This window comes from Trachinotus anak, unplaced genomic scaffold (genome assembly GCF_046630095.1).
Source record: "Trachinotus anak isolate AG129_WGS33_773 ecotype Australia unplaced genomic scaffold, CSIRO_AGI_Tana_v1 ptg000020l, whole genome shotgun sequence".
NCBI classification, from domain to species: domain Eukaryota; kingdom Metazoa; phylum Chordata; class Actinopteri; order Carangiformes; family Carangidae; genus Trachinotus; species Trachinotus anak.
The window spans coordinates 7413128-7439115 of record NW_027273871.1 but is presented as its reverse complement, the minus strand read 5'-3'; the positions used below and the strand labels follow the sequence as shown (position 1 = coordinate 7439115).

The 25988-nt window shown below is 41.3% G+C and overlaps 2 protein-coding genes across 2 annotated transcripts in view; one reads left to right on the top strand and one right to left on the bottom strand.

The window, feature by feature from the left end:
- Positions 1–10593, bottom strand: part of grk6 (G protein-coupled receptor kinase 6) — a 51926-nt gene extending 41333 nt beyond the window's left edge. The window contains exon 1 of the mRNA XM_071506034.1: positions 10398–10593. Coding sequence (XP_071362135.1) covers positions 10398–10449 — 52 coding nt within the window. The 5' untranslated portion in view covers positions 10450–10593. The remainder of the gene's footprint in view (positions 1–10397) is intronic.
- A 3483-nt stretch (positions 10594–14076) lies between these two features.
- On the top strand, positions 14077–21810 carry nop16 (NOP16 nucleolar protein homolog (yeast)). The gene is made up of 5 exons (XM_071506048.1): positions 14077–14268; positions 15647–15755; positions 17371–17437; positions 18702–18808; positions 21086–21810. Exons 1-5 carry the CDS (start codon positions 14162–14164, stop codon positions 21227–21229), a joined length of 534 nt encoding a protein of 177 aa, XP_071362149.1. The 5' UTR covers positions 14077–14161; the 3' UTR covers positions 21230–21810.
- The last annotated feature ends 4178 nt before the right edge of the window (positions 21811–25988 follow it).

Below are 25988 nucleotides of genomic sequence, written 5' to 3'. Positions count from 1 at the left end.
CAAACGTTGGGCCACAGCTACAGGATGTCGTTCCTTTGCAATATCTCAACCACGTAAACTGTCTGACAAAGTCTGGGCCGTTTTCAACACAAGATCAGCTTCTGATTTCTTTCTTCCGATTTTGAAATTTAACTGATCATTCATTTCATTGTCTCCAGAGGGACGGGCGAGAGCGAGACACAGGTAGATGAACTGACCGCATCCTGTATGGGGTCAAAGGTCATTATTTTGACAACCCTGTGAAAGACACTGTCAAACGGCTGGAAAGCTCAGTATGAACATCCAAACTTCTCTGACTTCCTTCTGTAAAACCTGACAAAACTGATTTAAAAAAATCTATTAGCCGACATGAAACAATGAACATGAAGCTGTCAGCAACAAGTCATCACAGCTGTGGCAGAAATACAGACAGAGTGCTTTCACATGAGGTTCAAGGCTGAAAAATGACTTTTTATAACAAATTGATTCATGACTCAGAGATAAACGAGAGAATATTAAACAACAGGTGACGTTACACTGTCGTTTGTTAGAGGTTGTTCCCATGAACAGCAAAATGCAGGAGGATCCTGCGGCAGCTGTTTCTTCCTACAACTGAACTCTATATGCTGCTGGGCCAAAATAGGATAATAAAATAAAACATTTAAAAAAACAGAGTAAATTGTCAACCAGTGATGATGATGATATGTCGGTTATAAATTTAATTTCAGTGTCATATTTAGGTCTGGACCACTCATGCAGTTCCTACCTACAAGAAACAGACAGAAGAAAATTCTCAAATGCCACAGATTTTGTTAAATCACTTGTACAAGACACAAAAAACGAATCTGTATGTTTGTATTTAACTTCTCATCTGGGGACAAAAAGGTCCCTCAAAGATTAATAATCTATTTTCAGGTTCAGGATCAGAGTTATGAGGTTAAATGATTGTAAGACATTGTAAGAATGAATGTCCTCATAAGTATACTACTCAGGTTTGTGTGTCTGCTCCTCACACAGTTTCTTCAGAGAAGCGAACACAGAGCGAATGTCAGACGAGCACAAAGAGAAACCAGAGGAAGTTCCTGTTCTTTCTGCTCAGGAGCTCGTGCAGCCGGTGACACACACACTGCTGCAGGTTCAAGTGCATTCAAGTTCATTCATTCACCACACTGCTGTAAAAAAGTTTCAAGTCCCTGCAAGTTGATTTTCTTCCCAAGAAACAAACAGAAACCAGCAGCATGGTGAGAAAAACAAAACAAAATAAACTACAATCTCCACCGACACTCAGGTTACGCCCCTGTTCATCCAGAGTCATATCAAATATTAACCATTTGTGTGAAATGTTGTCATGATTGCTGTGTGAAGTCTTGAGTAATGACTAAAAAGTGTTGTGAGGTCACACTGACCTTGACCTTTGCCCTTTAACCACCAAAATCTAATCAGTTCATCCTTGAGTCCAAGTGAACGTTTGTGCCAAATTTGAAGAAGTTCCCTTGAGGCATTCTCCAGGCTTCCCCTTTAAAAGGCCAAAATGATGTTTTGTAAGGTCAGCTTGACCTAAAACTTTGACCTTTGCCCTTTCGCCACAAAAACCTAATCACTTTGTCCATGAGTCCAGGTGAAAGTTTTTACCAAATTTGAAGAAATTCCCTCGAGGTGTCCCTGAGATATTGAGTTCACAAGGCCACTTCTGTGTTTTGTGAGGTCACCATGACCTTGACCTTTGACCTCTGACCACCAAAATCTAATCTCAGTTCATCCTTGAGTCCAAGTGAACATTTGTGCCAAATTTGAAGAAGGTGGTTGTTAGTGGCGGTTCACTGCTCATTAACGTTTCCTGCACAGAAACATGTCGACTCACTCACTCATCGTCTTTCATGAACGTAGCAACAAAGACAGAAAGTGATTGTTCTCAACCCCGTCTCCTGAGCTCTGATTGGTCAGTTGTGTCTCTAACCAGGGGAAACAGTCGTCAGTGAGCACGACAACAAACCTGTTAATAAATCTGAGATGTGGACGATGTGGAACCAGGTAAAGGAACCAGGTCCTCGATGTAGCACTAGCCAAAAATAAAGGACTGAATATTTCTTACTGGTACAAACTGAGTTTAAACCAGTACGTTCTGTCCCCAGGAAACAGCTATAAGCTCTCACCTTCTCCTTCCTACATTTCCAATCTAACTATCTAACTTCCAGGAACTGAAGAAAAGCATAAACACCCTTACATGGTGTTAAAAAGTCGCTTGAGTACAGTGTGATGAAGTTTAGCTTGAAGCAGTGCAGGTGATGACACGTTTTCCCTCCCGAACGCTGCAGAGACCAGAGGGGAGCTCTGAGGATCCAGAGTCAGACAGAGCCACTGCTGCAGTTTGGTTGTTGGTGTTAAGTTTTTTGATTTGTTCATTTTGATTTAATTACTTTAATCATCTCTTTATTTCATCTTATTTCATCATGAGTGTAAAAATACATCAATTATTGCAGTAATCTCACCTTTATGTAGCCAACATCTTAACTATTCTGACTGAAACGATAAAGTTTTGGGGAATAAGAGCGGGATTTTATAAAGTGGGGGGGGGCACACCCTCCCTATCTCCACCAGAAACTACACCTTCGCCGTCTGAGAACATGTTGCTGGTGGATGTTGGTCATCATCAGCTCCAGAGGGTCAAACAAGGCGATGCTGTGACATTTCTGCGGGACCGATTGCTCTTAGTGATGCTCCAGGATCAAACAGACAGACAGTGTTAGTATTTACTGATAACACAGTGTTGTTGTGACCACAGCGGCAGCCACGAGGCGTCCTGCCTTCAACGAGGAGAAAGTCAATGATACGCTTCAGGATTTGCTATTCAAATCCTCCACGGGCAGCTGCTGCTCAAACATGAGTAAAGACTATTATTGTCGCAGATACAATGCAAACAAGGTGCTTTGTTTGTGTCCAGGAAACAGGGAGATAGTATCAACAGCACAATTACTGCTAAGTTCACTGATACCAGAGGAGACGGAGCATTAGTGGGAACATCATGAGGATAAGATGTGTCAGTGAGGAGCTTCTTATTGATGAGCACACACAGACTAACAGGCTTCAGTCATGAAGGAAGAACTCAGCCCACACTCAAACAGATCATTCAGATCAAAGGTGACTGTTGTTTTGACCATGAAGACACTGAAGAGGTTCAGATTCATAAAACAACCAGTCTAATGACACAAACGTACATGGACTGTGTCTACAGATGTTAAACTAAAAACTAAATGCCGTAATAAAACAACATGACAACAGTCTAGTGTGAATCATTGTTTTCTTAAAGCAAAAATATGCAAACTGTCTTTAAATGTTCTGTCATATAAAAATGTAGATATTCAAGCCATAACCCAGTGTTACTTTAAATCCTACTTCCTCTGAAATGGTCACGTGTATCCTCATGTTGTCGCTTCTCAGCTAAACTCATTCAGAACTGTGTGCAATTTCATTTCTTTGTGAAGCTTAAACTTATAAAATTGACTTTGGCTGAAGAGGAAAAGATTCTGCTTCTGGTATTTTTGACAGAAATCATATGTTAAAGGTCCCATATAATATAAAGGTAGATGTCCATGTGTTTGTGATTATAAAGCAGGTCTAGGTTCTATATTAATACTGTGAAAGTATCAAAGCCTCAGTCCACAGAGAAATGCACACAGCCTGTATTCAGAAACTGAGCCTTAAAACCAGCCATCAGGACTTCTGCAACTTTGTGATGTCACAACAAAGCAGCCACACCAAGCCCCGCCCACCTGGACCACCAACCAACCTTGCAGGATTTTCTCTGAGTGTTTCCCTGAAATCTGCTATATTTTTATTGGCTCACTCAGAAAACAGTCAGCCAATCAGAAAAGAGGCTCAGAGCCTCGTTACAGAACAGTGTTGATTAATTAATGAACTAATCTGTAAACAGTGATCAGGAGGTGTCCAGAGAAAACCTCCAGCTGACTGTCTGGCGTCCTCTGGGACATCTTCAGGTCCATCTGCAGCTCCTTTCCTCTAATAAAGCTCTGAGTGAGAGCCCGAGAGCCCGACCCCCCCCCCCCCACCCCCCCCCACCCCCCACCCCGCTGCAATCAGCTGTGTTTGTCATGATGTGCTTCTGGTCACGACGTCCATTAAAGAGTCTATTTCTGCCTCTGCACCGGACCCCCAGTCACTTCACCCACCACAAGACTCCCCCCTCCTTGCACGGTTTCCCCCGCTCACGTTCATTTAGAGGCCTGAGGATGAATTCACCCCTGAAACAGCACAGAGGAGCACGAGTGCTGTTGAAGTTCCATTTCCTGCTGCTGCCTTTCATCATAAAAGCATCCCAGGGATTAAAATAACCTTTATTGTGAAGTAGGACCTTCTTTAGTAGCTTTAGATGATAATATTGAAAGGAAGTGATTTTTTCCTGGATTATATGAGAAGGTCAGTGTGTTTTAAAGTAGATAAAACTGTTAAACACCAACAGGAAAGAGAACAGCTCCTCATAACGTCAAAGTTTCAATCTGCTGACGTCTGAACGAAAATGACATCAGTTCCTGAACATATTACTCAACACAATGTTGGAATTGATCACAAACCAGAAACAAAGGGAAATCTTACTGAGTAACAGATGTCATCATCTTCAAGCTTCCTGACAAGATGGATGTGACAACACAGTGACAACATGTACTGCGTGTGCTGCCGTGATCGTGTGTGATTTCCAGGGAATAAACTGACTGACTGTGATTTTTCTGTGAGCTTAAAGATTACAAGACAACTTTACAAAAACGTGATGATGTCGACAATGATGACAACAAACCTCTGAATAATACTTTTAGAGAACTACACCAGGAACATCAGTGACAACATCCTGTGTATTATGCTGCGTTCAGGTCACGTAGGATGGACGGAAACAATGGGAAACAAACCTGCAAGTGCTCCAACACTGTCTCCTAGAAACTGTGTTTATATCCAACTAAACTGCAGCAGCTGACACATTTCAAAGGAACTACACCTGCAACTGAATTTCAGTTTCAGTTTTCAGTTTCCTACGTATTAACATATTGAGGAAATGTTAAGTTACATATTTGGCAAGTTGCAAATACATCGACACTGAATGCATCAGTAAAAAGTTCACAGACCAAGTCCACCCCAACCTCCTGCCATTAATTAATCTACCAATTCATTCATAAAAAATAAAGTTGCCTTTGTCAGCGATTTCTCTGAACAGTTCAGTAGAGTATGTAATCTAATCTTACTTTAATGTAATTTCTATGAGCTGTGTTGGAGTGTTCACCATCAGCTGACTCAAGTCAACTGTAGGACTGAAGAGTTGGTCATGTGAGGGGTGAAATTCAACAGAACAATGACAAAGTAGCTCTGTATCCACCTCATTTGTATTTAATTGCTGTGAATGACGGACTTTGGCTCGTGTTCATTTGGTTTTCCAGGCAATTCTCTATCATTTAGTGCCACAGATGACTTGTTTGCAGATGAACTGTATTTTTACAACACGGAAACTGGAAATAACAGCATGACGTGAACGAGGCGTTAGCCGCTGACGCCCTGTTCGAAGCCTCGTGTGAGCTGTGGTTGTTTAATGCTAAAAAAAATACCTGTCGATATGAGATCCTTCTTCAGCTTTAGATCATGAACAGAAAACTCCAAGAACAGAATTAAACTTTTAAGTAGAAAGAAACTAAAACATATTGAGTAACAGAAGCTTGTCAGGAGTATCTTTAGCCTTTAGCCGTGAGTGCATCAAAAACCATCGTGTATTGACAGCTGGTTTACTATCTTGTCCTCTTACTCTTTGATCAGATTCCCGATTTAAAAATCATATTTCTTCTGATTTCAAGGTCTGATTCATAATCAAGTTAATTCAGATCAACACACTGGTGGAAAACGTTAGTGTCTCATGATGAACTACAGTTTGTTGTGGCACCAGTACAGTTAACGGTGATTAATTACACTGATGAGCAAATGTTACATCAGATCACTTTAGCACTGCAACTAAACTCACTAATTATTTTCATTATCAATTAATCTACCAATTATTTTCTCCGCAAAGTGTTTTGTCAGTAAAAAACTTTATCCAAACTAAAGTTTCAAAACCCAAAGATCTTCAGTTTCTGATCAGTTTAGCGAGAGCAGTAAAACGGAAAAACTGACTTAAATAATTAACTGAATATCCCGTTGTTTTATCAGTTTTCTGTTGATCAACTGATCGTTAACAGTTGTGGCTTTAACATTTAAGAATTTTGGCTTCTTTTGTTAATAAAAGAAAAAGACTTTGCAGAAAAAACATTTATATCTCTTAAATTAGAAAATTAAAAAAACCCTGTAATTTTGGTGTCAGCCCCTGAACTCAGGTGTTGTATCAGCACAAGTATCGATTTCAAACCCATCCTCGTCGATCAGATCAATAGAAGTCAAACAAAAATCATAAGAACTGTGGGTCTGTCTCAACAGCTACACATTTACTCACACAAATAGAATTAGTCAAGGGGTAAGGTCAGTATACTATCAATAGTAGAACTGTAGGTTACCTGGGTTCAACCTTCATTGGGACAATCAGGAAAAAGAAATACGTCAAGAGAGAATTACACACTAATAGATTTACCAGTTGGTATGTATAGCTCGTCATTGACGTCAGCATCTTAACAGCGGTTTGAACTTACAGTAAGATCTGATATTTTTATACAAACAACCACACACAGCCTCAGCTAACTGATGAAACCCTGCTGGAGAACTCACACGTCCCTGCACACAGGAAGTGATACAAGAGGTCAAGTCTGAACAGCAGCAGAGTGAGAGCTCTGTCTGCACAAAGATCTCTGCAATCACACCTGTTGCCTCTCTCATCCCTTTGCTCTCCTTCACTTCAGAAGTGCATCACTGGTTAAAAAAAAAAAAAAACCCCAAAAAAAACACCACATGACTTTTGGTCACTGAACTTTAGGCAGTTTCCTCTGTGCAGCCAAGGAACAACAGCTTTAAAGGGAAACTCCACCCTAAAATTTTAAAGCTCCACCCAGTCTAAAGGTAGATGTCCATGTGTTTGTGATTATAAAGCAGGTCTAGGTTCTATATTAATACTGTGAAAGTATCAAAGCCTCAGTCCACAGAGAAATGCACACAGCCTGTATTCAGAAACTGAACCTTAAAACCAGCCGTCAGGACTTCTGGAACTTTGTGATGTCACAACAAAGCAGCCCCGCCCACCTGTACCCACCATCCAACCTTACAGGATTTGGTTTCTCTGAGTGTTTACCTGAAATCTGCTGCATTTTTATTTGATCACCTAGAAAAGGCTCAGATCCTCTCCTCTGATTGGCTGGCTGACCTGTTGTTACGAGAGCTCCAGAGAGAAGCCTGAGAGAGGAGATGTAAAACTACACTGAGATGGTTTTTGGTTCTTAAAACTACAGATATATCTTCTGATGGAGATCAACACTTCAGATAAAACAGTGTAAAATATGGACCTTTAACATCATCTAAAAAATATCTACTGATGACCTCTGTTCCTGTTCTATTTTTCTTCTTACAGACATGTTTTCCTTCCTTCCATGAATAAGTGTAACAGTGACAGGTGGATGGCATCAAGCCTTTAGGTCCAAGAAGCAAAGGCTTCTTTTAAGAGAAAACTATTCTCCTCTATGAGATGAAGTTTCATAGAACAGACACAGGTGAAAGTCCACTGCTCTGACTCATGATGAACTACAGTTTGTTGTGGCACCAGTACAGTTAACGGTGATTAATTACACTGAGGGATCGTGACACTCATCTTCTGATGTCCCTCTGCAGATGGCTTTCAAACAACTTTCACGACTCTGCAATCTGATTTGAAATTAACGGCCACTAATTGCTTCCTAGAAGGTCGGAAATCGGTCTGAGAGCGAGGGGCACGCTGCGGGAAAATGGTCAGCGGTAATGTAAGTATAAGCAAATTGAAGTTAAAGGAGAACTCTGCCCATTTTAGTGCTGCACTTCCACAACGTTGGTTGACTCACAGGAGACAGATTTAAAAGCCCGGTCACAACAGGAGGGGATATTAACCAACTATAAAAACGTTGCTGTAAAGCAGTTGAACAAGAACTTCACCTAAATACAAGATCAATTTTAATTATACCAAGAACCAATCACATAATGACAATTGGACCAGACATTTTTTATTTTATCAGTGTTATAAACACTTTTCTCTCTTTTTCCATCACTATCAAAAAGTTTTGAAGTTTGTTTTTTTTTTTTATCTACTCAGATTCTTTGCTAACTGGTTTTTATTTTCTGGTAAAACTCCATATTTTACACTGTTTTATCTGAAGTGTTGATCTCCATCAGAAGATATATCTGTGGTTTTAAGAACCAAAAACCATCTCAGTGTAGTTTTACATCTCCTCTCTCAGGCTTCTCTCTGGAGCTCTAGTAACAACAGGTCAGGTCAAAGTTTGAAGTTTGAGTCTGCTGGTCAAATTAAAGACATCACAGTGGGCTGGTAGAAATTGTAAATTCCATTTATTTACTACTTTTTAACATCCTATAGACAAAATGACTAATAGATTCACCAAGAAAATAATCTGCGGATGAATCAGTAAAGAAATCGTCTTTAGTTGCAGCCTTAATATGGACATTACACATGAAAACAAGTGACTTTCAGTTTCTCCTATGCGTCAAGCTCCTACAACGCCTGTGATTTTCATAATGGAAATGAATACAGTACCTCTCTGCCTCTTCAAGTCCGGCTTCTTTCAAACCCCACATCTCCAGCCTGTAACTAGTTTTAAGCCTCAAGCCGACGGCAGGATAACTTTGATGAAATAGTCACCCATTTCACAGAATGAGTAAAAATACTCGTGACAAGTAAACTGAACTTTGTGTGTAAAATCAGGGGAATGCTCCTTTAATAGGCTTAAATAATGCAATAAATGTCGATGATCTCCTTCAAACTGAGGCTCTGTGGTGGGTGCGTGTACACCTGACGAGCTGTGAACTTACCTGATCACTTCCTGGTATCTGGCTTCAAACTTATACATATTTGTAAAATAAATCAAATCAAACTCGGTCTGCAGTAGCTCTGTAGTCTCAGGCCACATAATTTTTTGCTCCCCTGTGATGAAAGAGCATCTTTTCTCAGCTCCAGAGAGGTCAGAGGTCAAGGCCTGTCTGGAGCTGGAAGGTGTGATGCCTTGCTCAGTGGCACTTGAGCGGGGCAGATGGGTGCCAACACAGGGGCTTGGGGCGCAGCAGATAAGATGAATTGAGGAGATAAGCTCACAGCGAGGGATCATGACACTCATCTTCTCCCCTGCAGATGGCTTCAGGATTATGTTGGCAATGAGTCACCACAACCTTTGTCTCCTGTTTTGACCGACAATAACAAAGGGCTCTGATGAGGTTTCCCTTCTGCACAATAAGATTTACACTGCAAACTCCCCTGTGTTGTTGTGAAGTAACATATAGTGTTGGTAGATGTACATTTCTTGTGGTACAGCAGTATTTTAAAGCAGTGGCTTGTTAACCTGGAGTAACTACAGGAGGAGACTGCTTAGCAAATAAAAGCCATTTTATAAAAGACCAAAAATCATGAACTGCACCAAGTACAAACCTCAGTACAACACAGCTGCTCTGCCTCGACATCCTGTTTCGCAAACGCACAGGACGATGCTGCAACATCAGCAAAGGGAAACCCGATGTGTCGCTGCAGCCACATTTCACAGTTGCAACCCCTTCCGGACCTCGTACTTCGCGTTTCGTGTGCTTTGTCAGAGCCACGCCAAACTCGTTTTAAAAAGTGTCAATTTTACGCGCCCTTTCATTTCTTCCGTGTGCGATGTGTGCACACATCAAGGCGGATAACGTTTCACATGTCTCCGGGAGCCATTCTTTAATTCGGCATATAGCAGCACAGAAAAGTTCATTACAGTGAATATTTAACTCCTATAACCTGCCGGTTTGGCATCTGTCAGCAGGACTCTCTATGTAGGTGGTTAGCGCATTGTAACAGTGTTATTGACACCGAGGGCACTGTTTACTGAGGGCAAGATGAACAAGGAAGGCAGAGATTCTGTGTAATTAAGGTATTCACTAAAACAAGTTCTACGCCGAATTGGCCCATATTTGTTCGGGAGTTGATCAAGCGTCTCGGCCCGTTAATAACATCTACACAAACTCACGAATAAGCCAGAAAACTTTAAATCGATCAACTTGGAAATGGAGTTCGGCGCGTCAGTACTATCCACCCGAGAGAGCGGCGCATATTCTGGGCAGTGTCCTGTTCACAGTGAGCCGCAGCATCAACAGACTCGTCAGGAGGAAGTGCGGTAACGGCTTCTGTCACCCGTGTCCGGGGCATCCCCCCTGCCGTCGGACCGTGTCGCAGGTTTGATACCGGGAGAGAGGAGCTGTCAAAGCGCCATCTCCATCCTTACCTTCCCGTGCTTTCAGCAGCACCGTGTTGGCCACGATGTTCTCCAGCTCCATGTCGTGATGCTGTCCGGGGTTACAGCCGCAGCAGCGCTCCGAGCTCCTGGTCCCCCGCGGCGGCTTCAAGCTCAGCGTATCCTCCCTAAACACCGTCCGCCGCCTCCCACCGCCCGGCCGAGGAGGAGAAATTCAACTCTCCGTCTGAGCTCTGGTTCAGCGCTGTCCGGTGACAGTCCGCACCCCTCCCCTCCTCTGTCCCCTCCTCTGTCCCCTCCTCCCTCCTCCTCTGTCCCCTCCTCCTCCTCTGTCTCCTCCTCCCTCCTCCTCCTCCCTGGAGCTGCTGTCAGAGAGGAGGAGGAAACACAGACGTCTCACTCTCTCAGAAAACTGCAGTGAACAGAGGATTAAAACAGAGACGTCTCACTCTGCTCATATTTTCAAGCTACACTCATAATGTTTTTTTTTTTCATATTTTATGTCTAATTCAAATCAACATTGAACAACAATATTATCACTCTGGATGTGTCTTTTCTTTATTTTTGGTTCCTGACAAATAAGTAAGTTAGACTTATAGTTAGCTGTAAGTGAAATACTGAAAAAGCAAATGTGTGAATATGAGTTACCAAAACCTGCTGGCATTTTGTTATTTAAATTCTTCTTCATATACCTGCTGTTTCTGTTATGTTATTATAGTATTTGTGACATTTTAAAGACTAAACAACAATCTGTTATTCATAAAAATGATCGTACAGGTCACAGTAGGATATCGCTATTTGGATTTGTCTGGAATTTATTTGATTTTCAGAGATGAATGAAATTATATGTGATGTATTTTGAGTCTTACCATGGACGTCTAGTCAATGCCCAGAAAATACATTTACATTCTGGTTTTTCAGTCGTAGCAATGTGAAGTTATTTCACATATTTTCTGATCTTAATATTTGAAGAATGACCAAAAGGTTCCACAGTAGTGAGGTTTGCAGGGTTGAATCCAGTAACTGCAACGTTCATATTTCTTTGATTTCCCTGGAATTGATTGATGTGCTAATTATCTAGCTAATAAACATATTCCCATCAGCTTCATTTGTGATTCACAATGACGTAGGTCACAATATTTCAATCGATACGCTATGACTGAAATACAACTCCTCTTATGGGTCAGAAAGGCTTCAGGTCCACGGATGTATCAATCAGAACCATCAGATTGATGCACTGTTACAAATACAAAAATCAATAGATTACTGACTCCAGAGCTGCTGCTCTTTGTGGCTCATCTTTCACTGCACAGATCAATGAAAGCACCACGGTGCATTAAAGTTACATTAAGAAAGACTTTGACTGTTTTGTCATGCAGGCTGACGACAGCAGCTCATATCAGGCAGGAGGTTGATAGAGTTATTGATCAGGACTTGTCACTCACTGATTGCTTCTCCTGGATGTGGCTTTCAGAGCTCAATGTCTGGACCAAACTTCCATTTGGAGACCATCCTCATCCTCATCCTCATCCTCATCCTCATCCTCATCCTCATCCTCATCCTCATCCTCATCCTCATCCTCCCTCGAATCATTCAGCGGCTTGATGAGGAGGATGGTGTCTCTAATGAAAGGAGAGGTCATAAACAGCTGAAGAACGTTATCTAACAGAGATGAGACTATGTACACAAGTGAACCTGTACTCGCTGGCAGCCGTTAAATAACATGTTACATTCTCCCTCCGGCAGAAACAGAGCAACACGATGATTCATTTGGAGTGGTGTGTGTGTGTCCACCTGACCAGCTCCTGCCGGAAATATCTGCCTCTTTAGATGCGAAATGCTCCACGATGTCCAGCAGCTGCTCTCCGGCTGAATCTGTCTGCTGTCTGCTGCTGAACAGCTTGAGGACAGCGGCTTTGTGCAGCTGTTTCTCTGAAAACATCTGTCTGCAGCGGCTGGAAACAGAGCGGTGAGAGTCGACCTGAGGGTAAATGATGAGCTGAAACTCACTGTAAAGCTCAGTCAGACTGAGGGGAGCTGCAGATTATTCATTACTTTGAATAATCCCTCACACATTTTCACCTTGTTTTCATTTGATACTTAATTATTATGAAATCAACTATAGTTGCTTTAAAGATGTAAACGCTCTGACTCTCTTTCTCATTTTTCTACTGTTTATGTGTTGTTGTTTTTAACTTAAATTCACTTTATCATCGAAGAAATAGTGTGTTATTTAGTTAACAATGATGAATGTACTGGACTCCTTTTAATATCTAGACCTGTAATATTTTATCCACTTTGTTAGGTTTCAGTTCAGAGCAGGTGCTGAGGTTAGGGACCTTCCATATGAATCTTCTTTCTTTCAGTTTTTAAATGTGGTAATGACACAGAGTTGAGCTGAAACAGCCAAGAACCACAAGAATTATACTTTAGCATCAGCAATTCTCACATGTTCTTAATGATTGCTTATTATTATTAACAGTTAACATGTGGAATTAATACAAATCTGATATATTTGTAATGTATAAATAGACAAATAGAGAAGAAGTAAAAGGGATGAGATTGGAATAGATAAGAAACCAAAAGAATAAAAAACGTTCAATCAAAGAAAACATACCATTAGTGAAATTTAGTACCACATGTGCAGACAATGAGAACAATACATGTAATCAATGTGCAGAAGAAGCAACAATGAAAAAATCCCAAACAGGCCTCAGAAACCTGTGGCACTAAAGTAAAGTTAGGAGCTTTGAAAGTCAGAAGAAATTTGATGAATAGTTTGAGATAAAGTGCAGAAATGAGAGATTTTATCTTTCACCAAAGTCCAAAATTTCACTTTTGTCTGTCTGAATGAATTGAATAACTTGAAGGAGATAAACATGGGTCTGAAGCTTGTGAGATATTTATTTGATCCTGACTGACATCTAGAGGATAAAAGCAGCGGCTGCAGGTGTTTCCAACCCTGACTCAACACCTCAAAGTCAAAGCTGTCACTGAAACTAAGTGTAGTATTGTAATGATGAGTGATGATAAATAAAAAAGGGGTATCAGAAACTCTGATGCAAACCTATGTGAAGCTTTAGTGTTTGTTTTTGTTATTTGTTCAGAATATCTGAGCTGAAACTGAATAAATCGTTAAACAGCAGGTAAACAAGTTACAGCACAGAATAAAATATGAATAACTAGTCCCACATTTAATTTAATAAGTGGCAAACAGAAAACATTTCAGTTTTAAGTGCAACTTGTGCAAAGATATTTTTGTTCTAATACTAAGATACAGTTACAGTGTTTTCACATTTAGTCCTCAAAGTATTTTCTGGTTTAACTGACTGATCATTTGGTTCATAAATTAGTCAGAAAATCGAGAAGTATAAAATATTTAAACATTTTGTTAAACTGGCCAAAAACAAAAGCCTCAGATTTGCGTGTAATTTGATTTATCTCAACAAATGTCGTTACTAACGATGCAGTAACTCGTCGCCTTTATACTTTATATCATTCATGATAATTAGCTTTTTGTTATTTTTATTACTCGTGTATTTAATTTTCATTTCCGTGTTGCTTGTATCATATAAAAACAGTGACCGGTGTCAGCATCACAAAAATAAAACATAAAATCAGAAAAATAACGGGTAAAAAAAAAAAAAAAAAACTCAGAAAGGTCAAAGGTGAAAACGAGGCGTGGTCTGTAGTCACATGACGGGAACTAAACAAACACGTGTTTCCTGTTGCTGCACGTTGAGTTCAGAGCAACAAGCCTCCGCTTTGCTGAGAAAACAGAGAGAAACGCAAACATGCCGAAAACCAAGCAGTCGAGCAAGAGGAAGAAGTTTGACTACAACAAAGACCGGAAGAAGATGAAGAAAAAGTTCATCAAGAAATATAATCCCAGGATAGAAAAGTAAGTGACGGACGGAGCGGTACGTTAGCATGTAAGCTAACATAAGTTAGCATGTAGGCTAATGTTGGCTAACGCTGAGCATGTTGGCAACATGAGAGAGACCGGGGCTGTTTTTCTGTCATTAGCCACAGTTTAATGGTTAGAATGGCTTTTAGCTTGTGGACCAAAGTCACATGATCACTTAAAACCCGCCTCTGTGTCCTAGAGAGGTCACTTTATCTGAGGTTTAACTTAAACCTGCTCCAGACCTGGTTTAAATGAGGTTTAACTAAAACCTGCTCCAGACCTGGTTTAAATGAGGTTTAACTAAAACCTGCTCCAGACCTGGTTTAAATGAGGGTTAACTAAAACCTGCTCCAGACCTGGTTTAAATGAGGTCTAATTTAATAAAGCCCAGATTTCTATTTCTATTTCTTTTGAAGACACCACTATAGAAACTGTGTACATAACATAAGATAAATAAGTCACAGTAACAGGGCTTTACTGTGAGTTAATAATTTGTATTTGATAGGTTATTGATGAGGCAGAGAGGAGAGAAAGTGGCAAATGTGAAATTATGTTACTGAAATATTCTGAGCAATATAAACTGGATGGTAGTGAACCGTGGCAGTGGGTTCAGGTCAGACCACTCCTCTGTCAGCACCTGGCTGAACTGTGGGGGTGGATGAAGCTTTGCTCTGCTGAAAGGTGCTGATGCTGGATGGAGGCTGGTATCGTGGGCACAGTCAGGCCGTCCAGAAACTGTGTTGTCCTACAGGCTGGAGGATGCCTGAATGCCACCTTTTCCTATTGTAGTGGTCTGCAGGGTCGTCTCTGGGGGCAGTGGTCGGGATGTGCGTGCTCACTGCGGATATCCACGTTGTTTAAATCCTTCAGTTGTTTCATTGAGTCACTGCCCACCTGGACGGGAAATGAAACGCAGGCGCACAGTTTTCAGTTTCCAGCTGCGAATAAACAACTGGCACAGACTCTACCATCAGGGTGTCAGGTTTAAATCTGATGCTCTGGTAATAACATGGCTCTGTGGTTCTAGTCAGTAGCCAGAAATTAAACATGCATAAGTAGATGTAAACAAAACAGTTAGCGCCAGGTTTGCAGTTCATGTGACTTTAATCGGAGGAATGTAAGGGGTTAAATTCCCACATTTGAAGGACCATGTTAGATTGTGGGATGAGAAATTAAAGAGGGGTTTGTCCACTGTGGTTACCTGTATCCCCTTCCTTTTTAATTGGGACTGGATTGTTCTCATTTCGTGGCTCTCACTTTGTGGGGACCACTGATCTCTGTATAACTGTTGATCCCGTTTCTATTTTGAATAAAACCCACAAAGACAGGCCTGAGTCTTTATCCTTTTTAAGATTTCCACAACATCTCTCAGTTCACAGATTCGAAATGCGTGGGACGACAAGAAGTCCATGAACAGGAACCTGCAGGAGATGGGCCTGGCCTTCGATCCAAACCGGACTCTGCCAATAAAGAAACAGAGCGTAAGTAGCTGCTCTGGGTTTGGTTCTGTGGAGACATGAGGAGACAGATTAGTGGCTCATATCCAGCTTCTGTGACCTGAAAATTCAGATCAGTTCACTTCTCACCTCCAGTTGCGTTAGTGACCATGTGTGATCAGGTTGGGCTTCGCAGCTGATCCTGAGAATAAAATCATACATGTCAAAATCTGTAAAACAGATCTGTGTGTTTTTTTTTTTTTTTGATGAACATATTAAAGCTTTTACCACATGAATCAATGTTTGTATTAAATAATTCACTGATGTTTAAGGTCCAGCAGTAAATGAAACTACTTCTGTTCTGCAGTCAGGGCCACATTTATCACAAGTACCTGAACACATCTGATTTTAGCTTTGTGCGGTTTTACTTTGTTTTTCATTTTAATTTAGTCATTTAAACATTATTTTTGTGGCATTTTATTGACGGTGTAGACACGGACGGGACAGATGTAACAGGTGTCCCCATGAGGAATGAAACCAGGGACCTCATCTGTACAGATGTTGGCCAGAACACCACACATTTTTGTTTCATAAATGTTGCAGTTTGAATAATTTTTTTCTGTCATAGTCTGTTCATTAAGTGAAACTCTTTATTCGGAACTATATTTTCTGTTTGAACTTGAATTCACCAGCTCTGCAGATTTACATACATGATTCTAAACAGGAGAAAAAAATAAGATAAATTACATTTACAAGAAACAGTCGATCACGCAGGACGTATTTCTGTGTCTCTGCTGATGGAGGCGTCAGATCAGCAGCTGGATGACTGTGGTCTCTCTGCAGCTGCTTTAGTCTCTTGCCTCCACTTTAGAGAAACTGTGGAACTGATAAATCAAAACCTTTATTATTTAAACTGTAAATAAACAGGTCAGGAGTTTAATCCATGTCCTGTAGTTTTCATTTGTGCCAGAAGGGGGCAACAAAGTGTTGACAATAAAACGTGAAACCCGAGGAAACAGAAACATTAAATGCCTTTAACTGGTTTTCAAAGCAAATATGAATCAAACTCTTCCTGCATAGAACAGGAACAAATGAGATTAGAATTTCTGTGTCGTCAGCTTCAGAAACAAATGTCCCACAACTATAATAATAATAATAATAATAATAATAATGATAATAACTCCTGAATGAAGACATGAGCTTTTCCTAATGACTTTCACAGCATCATTATTCAGTATGTAACTGGTCCTAACACCAGTGCTGATGTGTTTTATCTCTTATGGATGTTTGTTATTTTTAATGCTTAATGAGATTTTTTTGTTGTTCTTCACTGATGGTTTCTCTCTCAGGTTAATTAAAGTTAATCTTGTCCTCTGGGCTGCAGCTTGTTTTCCTGCAGCCTCAGACACGGTTTCATTTCATTAACGTACAACAATGAGACCAGTAAATGATCAATGTTTGCTTCTTCTGGGTTCAGGAGTGAGGACAGTCAATCTCTCACTGCTGAAAACGGCACATTTCACACCCGTCATGTCACATTAGAGAAGAAGATGAAGGATCTGTGGAAGAGAAACATGTTTATCATCCTCTGACCTGAGCGATTAACCCAGAAATGACCCGACCTCATTGTTCCTCATCATGTGTTTTTGTTCACACGCAGCTTCTCAGAGACAACAAAGAGACTAAAGCTCCCATCGGCACCGTCACGAAGCCCTACGTTCTCAACCGTAAGTCATTTCCTTTGTAGACCTCTTCAGTGTACCTTCTGTTAGTCTTTGTTTGCACTGGAAGTCCACAGTTGGGCCGGATCGGGCGAGAGCCTGATTGAATGGGGCAGAGTCGGGCTAAGTGCCCGGTCCCACCAGAATGTATCACATCCTGTATTTGACAGGTGGTGATTTAGTGACTGTTTGAACTCTACCTGGACACGATGTTAACTCTGCTACTGCTACATGACGTTTCTGTTGGCCCTATAAACAGAGGAATGATTTACACCATTGGTCGCCTGGCTGACTGTTGAAGTTTCCATATTGGTTGTTTCTCTTCCAAAATTATTAGGTACAAACAAGCTGTCTTTCCAACTTGGCGCCTTATTTACTAGATTTACCATTCAGAGCCTCCTAGTGTCAAAAAGCACCTCGCTGCTTCTTGGACCAACCTTCTTCCCGTAGAAGACAGTCACCAGTAATGCCACGTGATGATGACGTCATGCTCTCCCCCCTCAGTCGCACCTCTCCCTGCAGCTGCTGTGACAGAGCTTCTAATGTGATCGTTTTACAGTAAATATAGAAGAAATATCAGATACAGGAGGAAGTGCAGCGTGTGCTGGGGACTATTTTCAGCTGCACATTAATCCGTGTGCGTGTGCGTGCGTGCGTGCGTGCGTGTGTGTGTGTGTGTGTATGGTTTTTCTGGGTCTATTAATGGGATGGATTGATTGATAGATTTGAAGTCAGTCTTCGTGTACTGTCCACTTCATGCTGGTGCAGTGTAGCTACTTTAATGGCATCTTCCATTGTGGACTCTTCTTTTTCATTTTGCTGCCGTTAACAGCACAAAGTCACTTTAATTTTAAAGTGAATTAAAGTTCAAGTCTGTGTGAAAGCTCCACGTTTGTGACTGATCCCACTGAAGGTGAAGGTGAAGTCTGTGCAGCTCCTCTGCTGTCATTGACTCTTCTCGTTCTCCCTGTTTCTCTGGGTCTTTTCCTGCGAACCCTCGGAGCGACTGCAGCCTGATCAGAGCGAGGTGAATGAGAGCGGGGCGTGTTTGTTGTTATGCACAGCAGCAGCTTCTCTGGGTTTCAGCACTGAATCACTTTATTCCCTCAGTGTTAAAGCTTCATTTGTGTTGATGATTTTTGCTTTTTTAAATTTTATGTCTTTGTCTTCTCACTGAATTAAAACAGAAAAATGGAAGAAAAAAGTCAAGTTAATCATTAAAAGATGTGAAAAATACACAATCGGTTAATGCTAATTTTTGTTTGTGCAGAGCTGGAGGAGGAGGCGAGTCGTCCAGAGAAAGACACCAAGACGTTATCCTCCGACCTGATCGAGTACGTTCAGTACATGATCCGGGAACACAGCGACGACTACAAGGTAAGAGCTCAAACCCAGGCTCGAGTGTGTCCCGGATGATGTTGCTACGGTAACAGTACACTCGAGTAGGTATCAGATGGAGTTCTTACCTTTGAGAACCTTTAGGTTGTTTCGATGCGTTTCATAATATTCTGACTGGAGCTACAGAGACTTGAAGCTTTACAGATGATTAATGATGGTTTAAACACTTTAATGAAGTGAAACGTTGACAGAAAGAGTTGATTTGTTATTTCATTCAGCAAAGGCCACATGAATAATAGAAGCTGTTCTCTACTGTTTTTTTGAGGCTGGTGATATTTTAGCAGAGACACAAGGATCCATTTAATATTTGAAATGTGATGTTCAGACATTGGCACATGGGTGAATGTTATTTCTGAAAAGGCCTCAGTGTCTCAACTTTAAAGATCTGACCCAGTTTACCGCTGTAATATCTTCTATGAAAATCAGTGGAGTCACTTTTTGAGGATGTGGAATCTCACCTCATTTGGGCCGAAATCAAACAGAACCGCAACTTTTTTTTCCCTTTTTTTTGGAACATTGTTGTTATTGAACATTTCACGCTATCAAAATAAAATTCAGGGAAATTAGAATAAGGTTAAGGAATTCAACTTATTTGTACAAGATGTCTACAAAATTCTTTTCCACACAGTTTAACAGACTGTGATCCAAACAGTGCGTCTGTATCTGACAAGTATTCTGTTCTGTTCAGCACCATAAGCACCATTAGCATCATTAACATGCTGAAGTTAGCTTGAAGGTTTAACATTGGTTTAATGGTTTAATATCAGATATTCTGCTGGACTGTGTTGGAGAACTGTTCAGGACAAGTTTCCCCGTTGGTGCGTTCAAGGACACTCTGACATCCGAGATATGAGGGCCGGCTGCCAAGGTGTAAGACGTTCTCTTAGAGGAAACTTATTTTGTCTGTGGAATATTTTTGTCTGGGTGCAGCTGATGATAATGGCGTCCTCTGTTTGTTTCGGGTGAAGCTGCACAGCTGAAAGACAAATCAGGTTCCAGCTCCATCGTGTTCTTTAAAACAGCTGATTAATATTTCTCTGGTGACCTCAGACTGAAGGGACACACTCAGCGTTTTAGGTTTTATTACTCAGAGGTGGCAGAAGTTTAAACGACCTGATGTCTTATCAGAAAAGTGTCTCATTCAAATGGATTTTCAACAGTTGGTCTAATTAGGAGTGTGTGTGTGTGTGTGTGCGCGTGTGTGCGCGTGCGTGTGCGTGAGCATGAATGTGTGTGAGTGTGTGAGACTGTGACATTTCATTATATATTCACTCTCTAAAACGTACCTGTGCAGTGTTTCCTGATCAGCACTCGGCCTCAGTGGAGTCAGTCTGCAGCGACCAGCTCGAGCTGCAGTTGCATCACTTCTTAAAGATTTCCCTCGGAGTGATGTCAGCTGATCTGTCGCTCCGTCTCATAGAAAATAGGTGGAGTGTTGTAATGTTACCCTTTAGCCTCAGGTGTTCTTTGAGATTAATGCTAACATTTCATGCCTCCACATTGGTATTAGCACGAAATGTTAGTATACATTCATGCTGACTGGACACAGATTGCAGACACGATAAATGATATATGATAAATATCAGTTTTCAGTTTTTCGCAGCGGCCCGGGTTTGAATCGCTGCGTGTCATCCCCTCGCTCTCATCCCTACTTCCTGTCACTGTCCCTACCAAATTAAGGCATTAAAGGCTCTCTCCTCCTACCGTCAGTAAAGTACACACATTCTGGTCCATCTTAATTAAAAATGAAAGTTGTCTAATGTTGCTGATTTCAGAGAAGGGTTTGACATCGACACATTCTTTGTTCTTTATCCTGCGTTCACCTTTATGTTGTAGCTTTTAATGTAATAGAAATGAACAATTACACCTTTAATCAAAATGACAATAAGTGGTTAAACTGGATCATTTGTAGATTTGTGAAACATAAATGAGTAAAACTAGAGAGTATCTGAAAATGAGAATGAATTTGGGCAAGAGGACAAAGTAAGTGACATTTAAACAAAAAAAACAAAAAAAACCAAAAAACCTCAGATATCCTAAAACAGCCACCGTAGAGAAGACAAACCCTTTAATCCAGAGTGGCCTTAACTCCGCCTCCACCCTCAGGACAAACTTTTACTTTACTTACTGATTACACTGAGTACACAGTGTACACAGTGTACTCTGACAGTGTGGACACAGCTGTCCCAGCCGGCACTGAGCGTCCAACATGTCGCAGTGTTTGTGTGGTTCAAACTGAGGCTCCTGTTGTTTCAGGCGATGGCCAGAGACGAGAAGAACTACTACCAGGACACGCCCAAACAGATCAAGAGGAAGATCAACGAGTACAAGCGCTGCCACCCGCAGCACTACGACGCCTTCGTCAGCTCTCTAGCTGCCTCGCAGCCGATGGACCAGTAGAGGGATCGCGGACCCTGTTCTGGACTCGATATCGTTCTCTGCATCAGGATGAGACGGATCTCATTCAGATGAGAGACGGGACCTTCAGACTGTGACCGAGTTCACAGAGGACAGGGGAGTCGAACCTGCAGCGACAGGAGAGACACCTGTCAACTTATCTGTGTTTTTAGTTCTTCTGCTTCTTTACAGGAGAATCGTCCCGATCTCGCTGCCGCTGAGACGCGTTGTTACTGCAGCGGCAGCAGATTCGTCTCAGATCTTCATTTAATGCTTCAGATGTGCTGATGTCTGAGGGGTTGTCACTGCAGCATCATGTTTCCCGCCGCAGTGGAGATCTGGACACATGTTTCCAGACTTGTCAACACGCATAGAAAATCCAGTTAACCAGTTGACCCGGTTAGTGTCAATGGATTCTGAACAGCTGGGTCAGAATACCACGGTTCAAGAAGCATCATTTACTCCCATATTAAACATGTTTATTACAGAAAGGAAATATTGCCTTTTCACTTTTTTAACCTTTTGTTTGAAATCACCATATTTACATTTTCATGCCATAAATTGTTATTTTTCTTGCATCTAAATTAAGACTTTATTGCTTTATTTTATTTGATATCTATATGGAACAATATGAGGTTGAAATTTAGAGGTGAATAGTTTGATCTACATGGTTTTGGTTTCAGATATTCAAAGCAAATATATTGAGCCATCAGAAAACCTCTATGTGCTCAGCTGGTTCTAGAGCAGACATCCACATTCATGAGTCTTGGGAAAACAAGCAGCGTCAGTGTCTTTGGAGAAACAGGAAAGAGTCGTGAACGAAGGTCGATGTAATCAGTGCAGACAGAAGTGAAGATAAACAGGACGACACTGAGAGAGGGAGAAAATTGACCGTGAACAGGTCCTGACAAGTCGACAGCTGAGTGTTCCACTTTTAGAAAATGACAAATAATCACTGTGATGCCGTTTGGAGTCAACAAGCTGAAGTGTTGTCAGCTGGAGGATCTCTGAGGAGGGGACGTTGAGACAGATTGTCTCCAGGAGAGGACACGTTTCGAGGATCAGTTTGATGTGTTTAAAGCTCCATATTTTAACTTCTCCACTGTTGTATCTGAAGTGTTGATGTCCATCAGAAGATATAAAAACCTCAGGGTAGTTTTACGTCTCCTCTCTCAGGCTTCTCTCTCCTCTGATTGGCTGGCTGTTTCCTGAACGATCTGATAATGATATAGCAGATTTCAGGTAAACACTCAGAGAAACTAAATCCTGCAGAGCTGGATCCAGGTGGGTGAGATCAGTGACTGCTTTACAAAAGTCCTGACGGCTCGTTTTAACCCTTTCAGACCTGAGGCTCCTTCTAAAACCTCCTAATCCTGAGGGTTTTCTGAAAACTTGAGGTTCACTGAAGCCTTTATTTCTGAGCCTCTGAGAAACAAACATGAAATAAAAACATTTGAGGGTTTGAGACTTTTATTGTAAATCTTTGCTTTGGAAATTGTATATTGCAGGAAAAAGAAGCACATTTATTAAAATTCTCATTTCAGTTCAACTTTTTTAACATTTATAGTTTTAAAATATATATATAGAAATTGATTAATAATTGATTAATTGGATGAATAATTTGCAATACAAGTCAAAGGTTTAAGGTCTCGGATGGTTTTCATTTCATGTTTCTATCTGCTTCAGAGGCTGAGTAATAAAGGTTACTTCAGGTGAATCTGTGGTTTATTGATCGTCCTCCTCCTCCTCTTCCTCACCCAGAGCCTTGACTAGCTGGTTAGTAGCTGAGCAGGTTGAAGTCAGTGTCTGAATCTTCTAATTAGTTGTTTTAGATGTTTTCATCCAGCTAATCTGCGTCAGTATCTCTCCCCTCACTCAGGTCGTCAGCCGCTGTCTGAACTGAGATTTTAAAAACTTCTTCTTGGCTAAAAATGCAAACAAACGAAATATAACCAATTTCCCAAAATGCATTTCACTTTCCTGACACAAATTTCGGCAAATAAAAATGCATTTTATTGGCCACGTCTTAAAAATGACGCAGTCATATACTAGGTGTGTACATCTCATCCAGCCTTAAAGGGAGAGGGAGAGGTTTCTGAATACAGGCTGTGTGCGTTTCTCTGTGGACTGAGGCTTTGAGACTTTCACAGTATTAATATAGAACCTAGACCTGCTTTATAATCACAAACACATGGACATCTGCCTTTAGACCGTATGGACCTTTAAAAACCTTTAGACTCTATTGGACCTTTAATGATTTTTCTTATTGTCAACAAATCTCATGTAAAGACCAAAACCAACATGTCTGAAGATCCCAGTGATCCAGATCATGGTTTTCTTAGATGCTGGACTTGCTGGAGGTTCTTGAAGACGTCTCACCTCTCCATGCACTGGCAGTATCTTTTGCTGCGTTCAAGACATGTTGGAAAGTTGGAAATTACAAGCTTCGATTTGTGGGGGGGTGGGGGTGGTGGGGGTGATTTGAACTGATGAACAGATCAGAAACTCATGCAGGAAGATTAACCTGACTTAACATCACAGCAACTACAATCATGGTCTTCTCCATTGTGTAATATTACAAACACTATTTAACGATTTTTAAAAAGTCATTTACTATTGTATGTGATATATTTGCATTCTTTACATATTAATGAAGTTTTTGCAGAGACGTCTGTAATTATTAACGATTAGCCCACTAGTTTACTCCAGCATTATTAATGTTAACATGATTGGCTGTTGATTATTTTCGTTCCCACTCTGGAGTCTTGGATATCCCCGTTGTCTTGAACGCAACATTCCTTATTATTCTGGACAGTTTGTTCCTTTAATGTAGATTGGACACTGTTTTCTCTGTAGAGCGTGTGAACGTGACATCCAGCTCTATGGATTTACTCGTGTGTGACCCTGGTGAGTTCGTTGCCATGGCTGCAGAGTATTGGTGGAAACACAAAGGGAGCAGGAGACACAACTGAGCTGAACATGTTTTAAAACATTGTATAGACAATAACCTTGACTTTTACAAAGCGCAGCGCCTGCAGCACCAGCTGAGTCAAACTGATCCAGTTAAAGTCACATTTAGCACCAGAACCACAGCTGGGGCCAAAAGCAGCTGCAGCGTTGGATCTCAGATGAAAATCAGTAAATGTGAGGCTGGAAAACTGAAGCTGTGATGCTCAGGTGGAGTTCGTCCATTACAGAAACCTCCAGCGTGCTTCTGATAAACAAGCTGAAAAATACATCTAAAAATGTGATTACCTAGTATCCAACAGAGAAACCAGAAAGCTTCTGCTCCAGTGCTCCACAGTTTGCTGGGTCGTTAATTGAATAATGAATCAACGCTCTCAGACACAGTCAGTTCAGATGGGAGCTGAATCTTAAACTAACAGGCTTTTGCTTCATTTTTCATGTTGGCAAAACAAACTCTAATCTGAAAACTTGACTCTGAGCAGATACTGCATTAGGATTCATGAGGTTTTCTGTGGTTCCACATTTCACTGCTGATAATCATACGGTCAGTGAGGTTCGAGTCCCTGACAGGAAACAATCTGCCCAGAGGTTCAGCACAGTGCTGCCCAACATCTGGTGAATGACATCTGTCCAGTTATTAAACCAGTTAAAGCTGCAGCTCTGTGGTGCTTTGAGCTAAATGCTAACAGGCTGATGCTAAAAACCTTTTGGAGAACAAAGTGCAGCTGAGGCTGATGGGAATGTCTTTAGCTTCGTAGGTGTTTGGTCATAAACCAAAGTATGTGACAAAGTCCAGATATGACCTGGTCGTCAGTCAGTGCGTTCACCTGCACTTCAGGAATACAGAGAGACCTGACGACACGTTTGTACAGACGGTGGTAACCTGGTTACTGTCGCTCAGTGTGGGCATGCAGCAGTATCAGACCACTGCCCACTCTGCTTGACCTTATTTGGAAGCATAGCTTTACATGGTGAAACTGTATCAGTGATAGAAGAAGCTGCCTGCTGCACTTCCTGTCTGGAGGTGAGTCACGGGAGACCGACGGCTCAAAGGAATCTGAATTTAACAAATCAGTGATGGAAACTGAGGCCACTGTGGTTTCATCTGTTATTTGAAATATGCTTCAAGACACACCTTGATGTAGAGAGGTGCTGCCAAAGGCTTCAGCGGCGCAGGGATACTCCCTTCTGAGGTTCCTGATGAGCCTCGTCCTTCTAACCAATCAGAGAGGACCAAAGGGGTGGGAGTTCACAGCTGTCAATCAATATGTGGCATACTACTCCGCTAACACTGAAGCTTCAAGCTAGTGTTATCTGCTCACTAAGGCTGATACTGGATAGAAAGCTCCTGATTCCTGCAAAAGTGGAGACAGCGAACACACCGAGGATGTAGAGGAAAGGTGGGCGGAGCTTTGAGTCTTGCTTGATTTCCAGAACTTGTATATTGTAGCTTTAAATAGATGACTGCATCACCCCTTATAATTATCTCTTATCTCTACTTGTAACCAGCAGATTAGAAACTCTGCTGCCTGTAAACAAGGCCAAGATATCAGAGCAAAATCTGCTCAAAACCAACTGTAACCTGGTCACTTAAGTTTGTGTTATTGCACTAAATTTCATGGCAATTCATCCAGAAGCTGAGACATTTCAGTCAAAACCTGAAAATCAATCTCATGGTGGCCGTCCAGGAACAATCAGAGGGTCAGTCAGCAGGAAACCACAACTGTTTGCAGTAAATTTCACGTCAGTCCGAAGGCTTCAAGTCCTCCAGCACTTAAGAGTTTTACATGTTTTC